At 40.0% G+C, this 17,411-nt stretch overlaps 1 protein-coding gene across 1 annotated transcript in view; it reads right to left on the reverse strand.

Annotated features, from left to right (window-relative positions):
• The window catches only part of NKAIN3 (sodium/potassium transporting ATPase interacting 3), a 393,996-nt gene that overhangs the window by 83,623 nt on the left and 292,962 nt on the right, over window positions 1-17,411 (reverse strand). The window contains exon 4 of the mRNA XM_075270476.1: window positions 9,172-9,369. Within this exon, the coding sequence (XP_075126577.1) occupies window positions 9,172-9,369 (198 nt within the window). The remainder of the gene's footprint in view (window positions 1-9,171; window positions 9,370-17,411) is intronic.

A 17,411-nucleotide genomic window follows, 5' to 3' on the forward strand; every position in this document is an offset into this window, starting at 1 on the left:
GTGCTAAGGAGTTTAATTCCCCTTAGTGTAGTTAGGGTTATCTGTGGGTCTACTTAGTTTATTGGCCAGATGGAAGTTGCAATCTCAATACTGATGCAAGTGTTTGGTTTCTTGTTCAGAAAGTTTCAGAACCAGAAGTAGCACGATGACTCAGCAAAACCGGTTACAGTGACAGTGACGTACAAAATACACAGTGCAATCCTGAGTCATCCACATTTGCATTACAATACACAATGACCTTACAATACACTTCATTGTTATACCAACATAAAAAGCACAAGCGTCTAGACATAATGATACACACACCTATCTTGAGTGGGGACTTCATGTCAGTAACACACTTAAGATTACAACTTTGGAAGGAAGTACAAGTGTATGATAAGTGTTGGGTCTGTAAACATGGTATTACAGTCTATGGTATAAGTGATTGAATTCTCTCTTGTTCAAACCCCTGAACTAAAAAAAGGAAACTTTATTATTATTTTTCAAACTAAAGAAATAAGAATTGTAATCAACCCACTGACTCATAACACAAGTGAGGGGGCATTCACACTTACGCCGCTATCCGCTCTTTGTGATTCTGCCAAAAAACTGCTTGGGGACAGCTTGCCGGCGGTCAATTTAAAAGACCAATTCATTTCAATGGGTTTTTAAAGCAAACACCGATGTCCGTATGCAGCCTCTCCGCTCTGAAAGCATTTTTTTTTTTTTGCATGGATACAAAATCCTACATGTCCGATTTTGTGTCTGTGCAAAAAAACTGGTTTCATGGCAGGCACAAAATCGGACATGTAGGACTTTGTGTCCATGCACAAAAAAAATGGTTTCACGGCGGACGGGCTGCATACGGATACCGACGCTTGCTTTAACACCCATTGAAATGAATGGGTTTTTAAACTAACTGCCAGCAAGCCGTCCGCACGTAGTTTTTTGGCAGAATCACAAAGGACAGACAGAGGCGCATGTGTGAACGCCCCCTTAATAAACATACTGTATATACTCAAGTATAAGCCGACCCGAATATAAGCCGAGGAGGGGAAATGCAGCAACTATGGAAAATTTCAAAAATTAAAATGGTCAGAGTTTTTGGGTGCAGTAGATGCTGGGAAAGGGGAGTTTTGGTTGTCTGTCTGCCCCTTCCCTGAGCTTGAGGACTGAGGTTTTTCCTCCCATTTGGAATTCAGCCTGGCTGAATATAGGGTATCTGAAGTGCTCCTATTAACACCTTTCCGACGGAATAGGAGCAATGCAGGTACCCTATATTCAGGAGACCGGGCACTTTCAGACACAGGGATACCTAATGTGTTTGTGTTTCACAGTCATTTTCTACTTTTATATGTATTCTAGGGAAAGGAGGGATTTAGAACTTTTATTTTTTTTAAAGCCTTTTTTTCCCCACTATTTTATGGGAGATTCTATACATTACTATTGCAGCTGGTCATAGACCCCTCCCCGCCCTCCTAAAAAAAAAATATATATATATTTTTTTTTTGGCTGACTCGAGTATAAGCCGAGGGGGGCTTTTTCAGTACAAAAACTGTGCTGAAAAATTCGGCTTATACTCGAGTATATACGGTAAAGCATTTAATTTAAGGCTCTGGTGCACCTATGGTACTTGAACCTTGTCTATATTTCTTAACATCTTTCTCAATGGAATTGGTCATCTATTGGATCATCTGCGGGTGTGATGGTGCTCAGCGTAATGTCCTCATTACAAGTTTCTCCTACCACGACCTTTTTTTCCCCCTGATTTCATTCTTTTAGTTTCTGGGGCAGGAAGTATAGTAGCTGTCTGACAGCTGGAATTTTTAGTCATGTAGGTAGCCATGGTGTTATTTTTTTGTGTCACCAAGGTTTTCCTATTATCAATCTCTTGGAGTCAAGTCTGCTTTCACACCATGTTTCTGCTTCAGGCTGGAAATCAGTTATTTTTTCCTAAAGCAACCTCATCTGTTGATATGTTTGCATGTGTTAAAAAAGAAAAACCCAGTTTTTTTTTTTCTGGATGGAACAAGGACAAAGTGATTGCCTGCCTGAAACAAACAGTGTGGTGTGAAATCAGTCTTCCTCTGCACCCTTAGGTCTATGAATACGTACGGTATGTGAGTTTGCATGTGTATTTCGGATATGTTAATGATAAGAAGCTTATATTCTGCAGCGTAGCAAGCAGCGTTTACTAGTTCTGATCATTATTCAAAGAAGTCTGATTTATGCAAGCCTTCCCGGCCTAGAAACCTAGGTTTAATCACAAGTCTAATTGTATGTGCCATGCAGAGAAGACCAAGACCCCTGGCAAGAGAGTGTGATAGCTGAAAGTAGCAGCCAAAGATGAAAAGACATTCTAGTAACTCAGAACCACAGGAACCTTTGGACTCTTATCAGTACACTGCTTAAAAACACATTGATGCTGACCGTCCAGAGGTTATTACAGGAGCCGGCCTCAGATAAGCCGCAGGAGGTTGCACGTATAAGATGGAGCTAGAATTGCCGCGATGATACTCGGAGGATCTTATTCCTCACAACGCAGCACTTTTTATTATTACAATAAACTTACTTACAGGAACAATGTTATTTATCTCTTTAATAATGACACCAGATTTTTTTTTTCTAGAGAGGTCAATGACGTTCTGAAATCTACAGTACTTAGTTTGTAAGAGATTCACATTATATTGTAACTATACGCTATAATAGATTACATCCTTTATATTATCATAACAAGAATGTATCACCATTTATAGAACTTATTTATTAGAACCGGAGAGTGAAATACATCACTTTTTTATAATATGTTTTTTTTTTCTTTTTCTGACTTTACATTTTTTTTATTCTATTTCCCGTCCGTGATTATGGGGGCTGCATCTTGCCTAAGATTCTCCTCTGCTGTGTTACGCTGGGTTCACACCATTGCCCGATCTATGTTTTCAGGTTTCCGTCTTCTGCCGACAGAAGACAGAAACCTGACAGACTGTGTTCGGCTGTAAGCGCCGGTGAGTGTTTTATGCTCTCCGCGGCAAAACCGTTTTTTTAACCGGACACAAAGTCCTGCATGTCCGACTTTGTGTCCAGTTTAAAAAAAAAACGGTTTTGCCGCGGAGAGCACAAAACGCTTCCTGGCTCTCTCGACCGGACACTTTTCAAACCCATTCAAATGAATGGGTTTGAAAAATGACTGCAGGTTTCCATCTCCTGTCCAGTTTCGGGCAGGAAACGGAAACCTGCAAAAGGGAGACCCAGGGCGCAGATGTGAACGAGACCTTATAACAGAATTTAAATAAATACTTTACAGCAAAGTCACAGACATAGGCAGCAACAGCCCTCTGCACATGCTCAGTATGAAAAAGGGTAAAAAATAACCCCTAAAAAATGTATTTGTCAGAGACAGACACAAACAGATATACACTGACAGTTTTTTTGACTCACGCCTGGTTGACATCTATGTTCGGTATTCCGTTCGGGGAATCCACATGAGGACCCCCCGAACAGAATACTAAATGCATTGGCAAGCAGTGTGCAGTGAAAGCACACAGACCCCATAGATATAATGGGGTCTGTGTGCTCTCTGGATGGAACATGTGGAGAGAAAAGTACTTTGTGATCTAGTTTCATGTCTGTATGATTTGTGCGGGCAATTATAGTCTATGAGGTTCGTATGCTTTTACTGCACACCACTTGCCAGCGCGTTCGGTAATCCATTCCGGCGGTCCCTGTGCGGACTCCCCAAACGGATTACCAAACGCAGATGTGAACCAGGCGTTACACCCATTGACTAAGGCTAGGTTCACACTTGCACTCGTTGAACATTTAGAGATTCCATCCCCCATCCGCTTGAAAAATGCAGAGACAAAAGACCTGCAAGTACCTGCTTTTTAAGCGACTTGGGTTTCCATTTTTCAGGTCCCCCAAATGACCTCTATTTTGCTCCAAAAAGGTTCCAAGCTCCTTTTTGGAGCAATTTATTTATTTATTTATTTTATATTGACATTTATGTTGTACGTTATATGAAATTATCTATAGGGATGTTAACTTCTATTGTAATCCTATTTGTAATCCTATTGCTGGGGATATAGTGCAGTACATTTTGCCGGGGATGTATTACAGGACATTTTGCCGGGGATGTATTACAGTACATCACACATAGACTCCCTATGTACAATAGAGATAGCAAGCAATGGCCTCGTGGCTGCCAAGACAACCCCACAGACCCCCTGATCTCATCAGTGGGAATCCAAGGGGTGGCGGGGGAGGGGTGTGTGTGATCTTGCCCCTGAACCATCCAGCTGATGTTATCGCTATTGATCATGGCATCTGATGTGTCAGAGTATTTTCTGACCTCAGCAGCTAGTTCCGGATATCAACTGCGTAACCTACCCTGACCTGAAATATTATTGTCGCCCTCCATTTGGGTTGTGATTGTTTTCTGTAACATAATTATTAAATAAACCAGAATACATTGAAAATAAAAGGATTTGTGCGTCTCATTCAGTAGCATTACCATTTTTGGGCAAGTGAAATTGGTCCTATTGTTCCTGGCCCAAATGATTCCTCGTACAAGCATGTAAATGGATAAATCCATGTAGAATATTGGATGCTTGTTATGATCTTACAACAAATCATCAATGCGAACTATAGATCAATATCTACTATAGTGTTGGGTTTAGGGAATACACAGACAGTTTGTAATTGCCAATTGTGACAAGATGGGCTAAAAGGAGATCAAAAGTCGCAATATAGAAAACAGACAGTATCAACATCCGTATATTCCCAGCAACAGCCAAATAAATTATATAACAAGCCAAAAGATATACATCACTAGTGATAGCGAGAACATACAGCACAAAGAATAGCTGGAAGATCTTTGCTTCAAGTCAGTCGCTTTTGCTCCATAATCCCTTTGCTATCAATGTATAGTAGAAAGTATCTTCTGTATCGTCTACACTACAGAACAAAACAGGCAGCCGGTGAGATGAATACAAAATCAGATTTTCTGTGATGTCTGGAGCTTTGTGTTTGCTTAACAACGTTCTTCTTGTCTTTCAAAAAATACATGAATTGTTTAAAGGAGCGCACATGGGTCTGAACCTTGCTCCTCCATTAAAATGATGCCAGGACATGGCTCTAATGAGGTTAGTCTGGTTCAGCGGCGCCCCCTCCCATATAATACCAGCCTATTTATACAACAGAAAAGCCGCATTGAAAATCCACAAATGTGTAATTCCTTAAACTCATTTGTAGACCACTCCAAGTTTTACTTGCAGGCTATAAATATTTATGGCGCATCATTCCAGCAACATCTCCAAATATGTGATTGATTATTCAACTAAGTCCCATCTAGAAAGTCTACAATGGCATAAATATAAGGGCCAATGTATTCCTTGTGAGTGTGCCGCTACTGGGTGTCTTAAAGGAACCCTTCACATGGAAATCTGCAGACAACACATTATACAACAGAAGGACCTAAGTATACCAATATTTAGTTTTGGGAGAAAAGATTCACTATAATCTGTCACTTACTTATTATATTCCCTACTCTCTCGATGTTAAGAAGCTAAGTTGGCGGACCCATAAAAAACTTTCGTCTATCGCTGTATAGAGAGCAGGCTGTCAATCACTGGTAAGACCTCTGCCTCCTTGACTCGAATGGATAAATAGGGAGACTGCCAATGGCTGTAGGTGGGGGTCTGCGCTCACTGGTCTGCAGAACTGGTCCACAGATGCACCTGACCCAGCCTGGCAAGAAATTTATGCAACACAGTGGCTCAGTGGTTAGCACTACAGCCTTGCAGTGCTGGAGTCCTGGGTTCAAATCCTGCAAGGAGTTTGCATGGATTTCCTCCCACACTCCAAAGACATACTGATAGGGAAAAATGTATGTTGTGAAACCTATATGGGGCTCACAATCTACATAAAAAAAAAATGCACCTGAAAAAGAGCTTTTCAGCTTAAAACGCGTTGTGCAGTCAATTTTGCATTAAAGGCTTTTTAGCACATTCATCCTGTTGGTTCTTTGTGTTCCACGGACCAGTGAGCGCAGACCCCCTCCAAGATAGTGATCCTCCAAGATCCTCCAAGATCAGTGTGTGGATCTGCTGCCACCGTCACCTTTGATGCTCTCCATGGTGTTGTGACCACTTCATAACACCCAAAGGTGAGGGACCAACTGGTCCATTTCCTATCCAATTTACATTGCTCCATATTTGTTTATGCTAACAGATCTACACCATAGCATGCTTGGTGTTTTCTCCCATTTTTTGTCTCCTTGAATGGATAAATGACAGGTTATACCAAATCTCTACAACCATCTGCTCCGCTCCTCCTGCTCTATAACATGCTGCCTACAGATTGGATTGCATTTTTTCATGTGACAGGTTCCCTTTAACCAAGGTGTATGTTAAACTGAGCTTTATGTAATAAGTAATACTTGGCACAGTCGGCATACCAAAAACATAGAAGGTACAAATTGGGATCATTTACAATGGATATACCGCTAACAGGATGAAGAGATATACTACAGGGAGACTTGTTATTATTCCGGAAATGTAGTTTATCACCCACAGAATATTTATATCGTACAAGACATTTCAAGTGCTCTCAGAATAAGGGCAGAGGAGAGGACACAACCAGAATATGTTTACATGAGCACAATTTTAATACTTTCAGAAATACTGTTTTTTCTGCATTTATCACATGTAAAAAGACAAAATGTCATTGTAATGGAATTGGCAAACAATTGAAAATGGATGGTGGTCTCTGACTATTCCCCAAGAGCTGATACTAGGGAATATAAGGTATGTCCATTGTTATGCCACAGGAGACCAGAGGGGTCTAGCAGCAATTTATTCTCCTTCCACCACTTAAAGAGGACCTTTCATCAGATTGGGTGCAGGCAGTTCCATATACTGCTGGAAAGCTGACAGTGTGCTGAATTCAGCGCACTATTGGCATTCCCGATCTGTGCCCGGTGTAAAGCGCTATCGGTCCCGGTACCATAGGGCTTTACAGTCAGAAGGGCGTTTCTGACACTTAGCCAGGGACGCCCAGCGCCTATCGCGCTGTAGAGTGTGAGCGGGGAGGAACGTCCCCTCCCTCTGCTCACACAGCTCGTCCATAGACGAGTATTATCAGGAGGGGAGGGGGCGTTCCTCCCCAGTCTTAGAGCACAGCGCGATAGGCGCTGCTGGGCAGAAGGGCGCTAGCCATACCTCCACTTGCTTACCTCTGCCTACTTTCTGCCACTTTTCTAAGTCTCATGAAACGGCACAAATTTTAGAGCATATATGACATGCACCATAATTTGTCATTCTTCTACACCTACTTACTGGTGCAAAAGGTCTCCCGTTAGCAGACTACAACAAAAAGAGCAGCTGAAAAAACAGTGGTGACCAAGTATTGTAGTTTTTCCCGCACAGAAACCTCCAGTGTTTCCATAGGCATAATTGACATACTATGATTTACAAAACTGCACCAGTTTTGGAAATCGCAGGGTATCCGCTGTGCATATTTTTCTCCAATCTCTGTATGGTATTCTCTAGAATACCATCCACTTTCCAGTGACTGTAAAACTGCAACATTTACACCATATGGGGCCCCGGCATTACAGGGATTCCTGTGATTCGTTCAATAATGTGTCTATTTGAGTGATCGGCTATCAATATCACAGCAAAAGATAACTCTCCACAAGAACCTTACCTGATACTTGCAATATTTCTGTCTTCCTGCATTTACCATTTTTATATTATTCTATAAATACCAATTTTTCATAAAATAACATTTTCAATTTTCTCTACTGCTGTAAAAATGTTATATTTCTGACCACTAGGCCATTAAACAACCATCATAAGCAAAGATCTAGTTTCACGATTTGACATGATGATGTATAGAATAACACATATATTGAAAGAAATCGTAACTGTGCCTATGGTTAAAGAGAAAAAAGACACTAGTAATCTCACGCTATCAGACATGTCTCGTGGCTGCAGGGTGAATGTTGTGGAGTCTTGAAGAAAGATTGGGATTTTTGTATTGAAAATAATACTATCTGCAAACTGGTTTAGCGGAGGGGCTCGGGACTCGAATAATATAACAATACTACTACTACTACCAATAAAATAATAATAATATAAAGCAATAATATCTATCTTCATCCTCAGATACAAGTAGCTATAGAAATGCTATGAGAAAAAAGGGGTGTTCCCAGCACCATTGACTACAATGGGAAGCTTTTTTTTCAGCCTGAAATTCCACACCAAATTCCTCACCCTTAGACTTCCTCTATACACATACATGTGTAGCCAACTATCCATGTGTTTTCAATAGGGAAAGGGAATATATACTGACACATAGATTACCATTCATGGGAACAAAGAATAAAGTATGTTAAAATCCAATATGCCCAATCCTTCCATTTGAGGTAAGTTGGAACACCCAATGGACAGTCCTGCCAAAACTTACTAACGTGTATAGGAACTATGACAGCATCTAATGTGATAGAAAATGCTACAAGAAGAACCATCTAAGCTTGATCTAATGCATGATATAAATGATCTAATGCCATATAAATGCCATGATCTAATCTAATCTAATCTAATACCATATAAAGCCACCAAGTTGATGTAGGGGTTCTATGGACCTGGTTACGCACCCTGGGAATAAGGAGATGGAAATATGCTCTCATCCAAGAGGACTGAAATCTGGTGCAATCTTATTAATGTGAAGGGCCTTCGATTTAGTCAACCTGTAACCTGCTATGTACCAACAAGGGGCAAGAACCCTGAAACAGTTGTTTGCAAATGGAACACGGATGTCAATGAATAGGAGCCGAGGTAGCAGGGCTGCAAAATTGGACAGGAATAGGAAATGTTTTGTACCCCTGACTGTTGGCCACCACACGTGACTTTGTAATTCACACGTGACCCGGATAGCACACTGACCATTTATACGGTTGAGTAAAAAGGGGCTGAAGGTTCATTTTCTCAACATTAGGCTTGCACTTTGATACAAAAATCTATGTTCCCTGAGTCAGCACCTACGACAGAGTATAAAATCAGATTTTGGGTGGTGATATTAGTAGACGCCTTTTAAATCAAAGCAAGTTAAAAATTCATCATTTCACTAAAAATTATCAAGTGCCATATAAATATATAAACTGCAAATCTGTAAATGAAAGTGACTTACAGACAGAAGTATCTGAAAAGCGCTGTGGATGACCTCTAGGTACTGGAACTCAATGATGCATCCTGTCACCGAGATAAACGAGTGATCTCCAAGGTTCCTGCTGGCTGGAGCAGGCACTACCCGTCGCACACAGCCGGGCCCGTGTTCTCTCCACCATGAGCGATGAATGGAAATGTTAAATGTCATAAGATCTGTCTCCTACAAGAAGAAGTACAGAGAATTAATACATAGCCTACAGGATATATTGTTCTCTCCTACTAGGGTTTTAAAATGTTATGTTAAAACTTAATGGAACAAGCGGGAAAAAAAACGTATTGCAAATATTATTTTTCCTACAGCACATAACATCCACGTAGTCCGTGCGACAGAATACTGTAAATACAGAGACAGAACAATAGCCCATGTCACTTTAGAGCATGGTTGTACTAAATGTATTTTATTCATTGAATGTTAGTGCTCATGTCCATCTTGGCTGTGACATTACTGCTCCAGGGGCATCCCCTCCAGAGTTGTTTGCGCTAGACAGAAATTGGAATTTTTCCGTATGGTAATTCCAGACCACCAGAAATTATGTATTTTGCAATTTTTTAGTACAACCCTAACTTTACATCAAATAGGAGTAGAGATGTGTCCACCAGTATCTTAGCTGGATTTTGGTTTTAGAAGTTTTTCCAGTGCCTAATGCAAGTTTTATACTATTTGGTGAGGGTCCAACACTCTGCACCGATGAGTTACTGCAATGGGTGGGGTGCAGAAAAAGTAATAGGGGCCCGGATGCACTGGATGGGGCTGCAGGTCCACTCCTTTTATTTCAATATGAAATCCACTGCAGTAGCATCCAGTACCCAGGAGCTGTGGAACAGCTGATATGTGTGAGGTCCGGGTATTAGACCCCCAAAGATACTGTGGATAAGTAATCAGTAAGGAAGATCCTTAACTCCTTTAATTACTCAAATTTCTCAAGAAACCAATTCAGTACAATACTGCAGCATGTTAAAAAAAAACCATGAAAGGCCACAATTCACAACACAACCACTGGCAGGTACACATATAAGTATGTAGCATATCACTGTGTGATACAATATCACAAAACAGTATGTGTAAATGCTAACTAGAACCTAAACATGTCCAGCAAAAAAGAACAGTAAGGGTATGTTCACACGAAGGAAAAGGTCATGGAAACCTTTTCCGCCTTGTGAACATTTCCCGCTGCTGGCCACGACATGATGCCGAAGTTATTGAAGTCAATGGGAGCCATTTTTGCAGGCAGATTTTAAGGCGTCAAAATCTGCCTGCAAAAAACTCCGTGTGAACTAGCCCTTAAGGAGGACACGTATGTAAAGCCTGCAGCGGTGGAGTTTATGCAGGAGTTGCTAAGACAGAATTTATTATTTATCCACATTTATTTCTCTTCTTCCTATAAATGAAAAACATTTTTAGAAATATTATTCTTGCTAGATGGAAATAGCTTCTTAATTATTGCAATAGCTTTGTCTTTTTTTACCCTCTGGTCTGGTAGCAATAGTGGTACAAACAGTCATTTGTATACAGTTCTGTACATATACACCATCAGAGAGATATTTGTGCACGTGTGTATACATGTACTGTACAATGTGTCATAGTTTATATACAGGTCTGTGAATGTATGTACACTGTGCGTAAATGTAATGTAAATGTTCAAGTAAAATCGTCCCCTTCCTCTTCCCTGAATATGCCCCTGTCAAAAACAGTTACATTCACAAATAGACACATGCTTAAGGAAACCACACGGACCCCATAGACCAGTGGTGCCCCGCCTGCCAGTGTCCAGAGATGACTCTCAGCCTGCGCTGTGAACAAGCAGCACCCCGGCTCCCTCCATCCCTAAGAGCAGAGAGTGCGTCATCCCCCGGAGCTGCTGCTGCCCAGCCTGCAAGTGTCTGGAGTGCTTGTTCACAGCGCAGGCTGAGAGTCGACTCTCAGCCTGCACTGTGAACAAGCAGACACTGGGGATCCCTGGCTGCATCCCGCGATCGACCCATACGTCCTTTGTGATTGACCGGTAGATCGCGATCGACGTATTGGGCACCCCTGCCATAGACTATAATGGCGTCCGAGTGGTTTCTGCCCGAATCATGTGGAGAGAAAAGTGCTGCTGACAGCACTTTTCTCTCTACAAGTTTTGGAGAGAGACCCTTATAGTTCTGTGTCATTGTTTATTTAATGTATTAAAGGAGTTTTCTAGACCCTCAGGCTATTTTCATACTGACCTATACTCAATGCTAGAAGCAGAAGGCATTGCCTGGTGTATAGGAGCAGATCTTCAGTACAGGGGCACTGACCCTTCTACACCCAGCACTGTCCCCTGTATATCTTCTGGAGCCCAACTCCCACATTGCCAGAGATCTAATACTGATAGTTTACCCTGGTGATAAGTCATCAGTGAAGCTAAACTTTACTATGTCACTAATTCAATGAATATGATATTATTATCACACACATCGGGGATGTAAATAGGGAAACCTCTTTAAGGCAGCAGCCCTTTATGGCTTAAACGCCGCGACTATAACCGTAGCATTTTACAGTCATTGCAAAGTAGAGTGAGATTCTAGTGAATCCAGTCCACACATTGCAGAAAAAGGAATGCAGCAGAACAGCTACGGTTTCTAAAATGGTTGTGGTTTTGGAAATCACAGTATGTCAATTATACCTATGGAAATGCTGGCGTTTTCCCCATAGGTATAATGGAAGCAGAAAGCGACGCAGGAAATACCACAATGCTATTTGGCGGTGACCTGCTAAATGGGGCCTTAGCCTAAGTCTATATGGTTCCTTATAGCATACATAGTACAGTATATGACTGCTACAGCCCACTGAAGGCAGCAGTGGTTACATGGCACATTATTGGCATAGGGTCCCAGTGGTGCAGTGTTACAATGCCAATTGTTGGTCGCACAATGCCTCAATGGCCTTGCAGCACTGGGGTCCTGGTATTTAATCTGAGCAAGGGCAACATCTGCATTGTTCTTCCTGTGTTTACTTGGGATTCCTCCCAGACGGCAAAGACATACTGATAGGGAATATAGACTGTGCCCCCTACTTGGGACAGTGAGTGATGACAATGTGTATAAAGCACTGCTGAATATATTGGCGCTATAAGCAAGATAAATAAATACTAGTACTAATAATAAGGATGGGGGGGACCATTGGAGAGCCAGTGCTAGACCGCCGGGGGGATGTATTGTGAGTACTGATTCTTTATTTGCATGTGTTTACATGTTTTGTAAGGTAGATGACCCCTTTAATTTTTTTTCATAAAATTTCACACCAGGAGATTTCTTCATAAGGTGTGAACGATAATCAGAGGTTATAACCTTTCCAAATTACTTAGGATGATTCTTATCTGTCATTCCACCTTAGGGGATGGTTTGTAGCAATTTCCCATTAACTTTTGTGCAGATTTCTTAGAGATACATTCCTGTAAATGATAATAAATTCATGTGGTAATAGATTTCTTGATGGCATCTTACAGTCCTACACAGAGGTTTCCAAGAAGTTAAAGGGGAGGCGAGCTCTGGTTCTTGCACCAGATTGATTTTGATGTATGCAGGTATTGATTTGCGGCTAAGCTTTTATCAGCAGACAGAATACCAGTGATGCTATTCTGTTAAGTCAGACGGTAGAGGTCAAGTACGTGGAGTTAACACTTTAAATTGATGCCTTTAATATAAAATTATTCAGTTTTAATGATGATAATAATTAATAATAATAATAATAATAAATAATAATGCACAAAGATTAAAAAAAGTAAAAATAAGGAAACACAACTTTTTCCAAAGTAAGACAGCGTGAGAATCAGCATAACACGAATGGCTTCTCTTATCCTTAACAAACAGCTGTTATAGACAAGGAAGCCACTTCTAGCCAGACATTGCCCTGGCTGTGGGATGATCCACCAGACCCATCCATGGGGTGTAAGGAAATGAGTTGGGTTCATAAAATGCCAAGTGTCATGTGAAAATTTACTTTTTGTTTTAACTTAAATTATTATATTATTAATATTATATATTACATTTATATTATATTAGATAATGGTCATAAAAAGTCCCTCTTGTACACAGACCATACTATTGATTTGTTTAATGGTTAGGTGCACATGGAAAAATTTTTCCATGTTAATACCTATGGTTTAACAAAATCCAAAAAAATTCCGCAGTTTTCATTCTGGCTGCTAAGCCTAATAATATGTTGGCACTTTTTGTTCTGTAGGAAATTTCTTTGCAGCAGTCACATCATTATCAGGCAAGCAGCATTACAATGACAACAAATAGATACAATCTACGTAACCAAAGTGAACTTACATGAGTGAACTTGAAAAAGTGCAAAGACGGGCAACCAAAATTATTAGGGAATGGGTGGATTGGAGTACAACGATAGATTAACAAACTTGGGGTTATTCAGTTTAGAGAAAAGACGTCTAAGGGGAGATCTAATAACAATATACAAATACATGAAGGGACAATACAAAGAACTTTCTAAGGATCTTTTTACTCCTAGGCCAGTGACAAGAGGACATCCTCTACGTCTGGAGGAGAGAAGGTTTCACCAGAAACATAGAAGGGGATTCTTCACAGTAAGAACAGCGAGGCTCTGGAACTCTCTGCCCCAGGAAGTGGTGATGGCGGATTCACTGAACAAGTTCAAAAAGGAACTAGATGCCTTTCTTGAAGAGAACAATATAACGGATTATGGTCTCTAGATTATAAGGACACGTTGATCAAGGGTTTTATACTGACTGTCAGATTGGAGTCGGAAAGGAATTTTTTCCCCTTCAATGGGACAATTGGCATGAGCCTCATGGGCTTTTTGCCTTCCTCTGGATCAACACTGTAGGGGATTGTAGGGTTATAGGTTGGACTTGATGGACTGATGTCTTTATCCAACCTCATCTACTATGTAACTATGTCATTATTTAACCTAGGTTACAGGTGTCATCCACATATAGATAACCATTCGAGTAGGAAACAATCAGAGCTCATCTATTCCTCTCCACCGCACAGGCCACACAACATGTCTAGAAAACTCCCATAGACCTCAATGAACATCTCTAAATTATTGTGTCTATGGACCATGTGGCTGCTGTAAATGCTATTAATAGCAGCTCAGCTAAGATGGCAGGTCACATAAACAGAATGAAAAATTAAGTGAAAAAAATCTACAATCAGTACATAAAATCAGAACAGAGAAGACTAACATGTCCATGAATCTGGTTTTAATTAGTAAGATAATAATACATATAAAATACATTTCCTTTCAACTCCTGTACTATCTGGTTGAGTTCACTTTTTAATTTATATTCTTTTTTTTACAATTTAAATGTAAGTTTTTTTTATTTTCATTACTTGACTTTGGATGTTATTACAGTAAAGTATAAACTGTAATAAGTGAAAACATTGTTCCTATTTAATAAAAAATACTAAAGTGATTATAACAATAGCAATCCTTAAAAACTTTAGGAAAACTTTCCAATTGTGATTTTTTACAATGGACTAACTAATGAATCGGGTGACGGGTGATAAATTTAGAGCCCTTTAGTCTATCTTGGCCACCATTGCTGCTCACCAGACTACAGGATTTCCCAGGGGAAGATCACTGATACCCAAGACCAGTACCTAAAGAACAGATCTAAGGGTCCATTCTCACAGAGGAAAATGGTGAGGAATTTAGTGTGGAATTTCAAAAAGCCTCCCATTGACTTCAATGGGTTCCTTTTTCTTCTAGAAAAGGAGGCTTTTTCTCAGCGCTGAAATTCCACACCAAATTCTTCACAATTTTCCTCTGTGTGAATGGACCCTTAGGCTGGGTTCACACCTGCGCCCGGTCTCCTCCTGGGAATTCTGTTCCACATTCTGCTTTAAAAATGTGGAGAGAAAAGTTCGTCAAGAAAGCAAGAAAGGCGTCTATGGAGTCCACTCGTGGAAATCCGGTGGACTCCATTATAGTCTATGGGGTCTGCGGGTTTCTGAAGATAAATGCTTTTCTAAGCGGATTAGATTTCCATTCTGAGGGTCCCCAAGCAGACCCCACAAATGGAAACTCGAATGCAGGTGTGAACCTAGCGTAATTTGTATTGAAAATTTTTGCAAATATTAATAATTAAACATTTTGCAAAGTTTTAAAATGTTGCTAATCTCAGCAGTGAGAGTCTTTTATTTTGATGGGTTGTCAATGGACACAACCATGAACCATGAATTTCTATATTCTGAAATTCAGCCATGATTTTCTTATTGTGACCTGGTTATCTTCTCATGCATGTAGTGTCCTTGACTTATAAGTCCACCACAATAACAAAATCTTGGCTGAGCTTCTTACAAGTACCAGACCATACAAAGTTCCTGCATTCTTGGTCATATTCACTGGAAACAAATCAAAACCACCAAGGTGGTTAGAGGAAATTCTTTAAAAGTCTCCAAATTAGTGAATTACTTATATATTTTTTTTAAAAAATTCAATTTTTAATAGTCTACAAATCTAAATGTGGTTATGTCTCTGGGTAAACTATTAGGAGGACCTTATACCACCTCCACAATGGTGCAAAGAACTGGAGTAGGTGGAGGTGGTAAAATCTTAATCTTTAAGTTTTTGGTATTCATCGTACCATTGTATTCTCTATTGAGTAGGTTATCCGGTATATATGAAGCACTTGTTCCCTAACTCCATCACATAATATATAACATAAGGATCAGTATGGCTCTATCCGATACGTATCTTGTGTCTACACTTTCTTTCTGATATACCTATTTTTAGATGTAACCCAAATATCACATTCTGAGTACATTTGTTGCCTTTTGTCTTCATCATTCCCTGGCTATATGTCTAGTTTATTTGTCACTCCTGTCATTCTCACCATGTACCTGCTGTGTTTGCATGGAAAATCAGCGTGAGTTCTCCTAATAGTTACGTGTGCAAGTTATATTGTCATCAGTTACTGCAGACATTGACAAATAACCAATTCTGTCATGACATTAAAGGTTACACTACTTTTTCTGGTTGTTAATGTGTTTTCAGTGGAAAAAGTTGGTTATAGTGCATATAAGATATGTATCTGTTTCTTTATTCTCTCTCTATCCGTTTATTTTTGCATAATGTCTTGGTAATTTTTAATAAAATATTGAATTTCTATTTATTTAATAAAAGGTTCAACATTTAATTTGAAATTCTACATTCTAATATATTTATGACCAATGAATATTTATTAGATCACATTAAAAGTGCATGAACATATAGAGACTCCCTATCTTAGCTAATCTTAATTCCCTGATTTTTTTTCTGGATGTGAGACCACCCTGTGGACCCTATCTGTCAAAACGTGACACTACAATTGCACTAGGTCTCACTGATGGTAACCTCACTGAAAGTTTCTTATAGAACTATATGGTTCCTATCAAGGTACATAATTACTTTATAGAGGTTGTGGGAAATGGTAGCTTGGTAGCAATAATGGTGCCCACCCAACCAGTCAGAGACAGAGACACAATCTCTGGTGCACACTGGTTTATTTGGAAAAACAGCAAAATGAATAAACCTTCACATCAGGTACAGAATAAGCAGAATAAAATACAGCCTTAGCTTCAGGCAAAAATGTCAAACAAGGCCCTGCTCGTCCGAGCACTAATTAAACGGTAAAAAGATAACTAAATGTGTGGTTTACTACCAACCACACGAACAAACAAAATAGCACAGACCCAGGCATCGCCTCTCGCTCCCAAAATCTGCCCTGAAGTGCAGGCTCTGCAAACTTTTATGTTCCAGTAACAAGCTGAGGACCCACACCTGAGGCTGAGGCTTACTCAAGACCACTCATATGTCAGAAACCTGGGGAAGATATACCGGTACTCCAGCATTCTGCCTGTCACCTTCTCACACAGCTTAACCCTATTGGTTCAGAGACTGACTTAGGTACTACTCTGCATATCTGGTGGACTTGCAAAACTTTCCTTTTACTTCTTCAGTACTCCTTCTGAGCGAAAAGACTCAAGGTTTTTTTTACTTTACAAACTGATGACATTTATGTAGATAAATATTATATATATATATATATATATATATTATATACACATTACACATACATATATACACTCACCGGCCACTTTATTAGGTACACCATGCTAGTAACGGGTTGGACCCCCTTTTGCCTTCAGAACTGCCTCAATTCTTCGTGGCATAGATTCAACAAGGTGCTGGAAGCATTCCTCAGAGAT

The sequence above is a fragment of the Leptodactylus fuscus genome, chromosome 4 (assembly GCF_031893055.1).
Source record: "Leptodactylus fuscus isolate aLepFus1 chromosome 4, aLepFus1.hap2, whole genome shotgun sequence".
NCBI lineage: Eukaryota > Metazoa > Chordata > Amphibia > Anura > Leptodactylidae > Leptodactylus > Leptodactylus fuscus.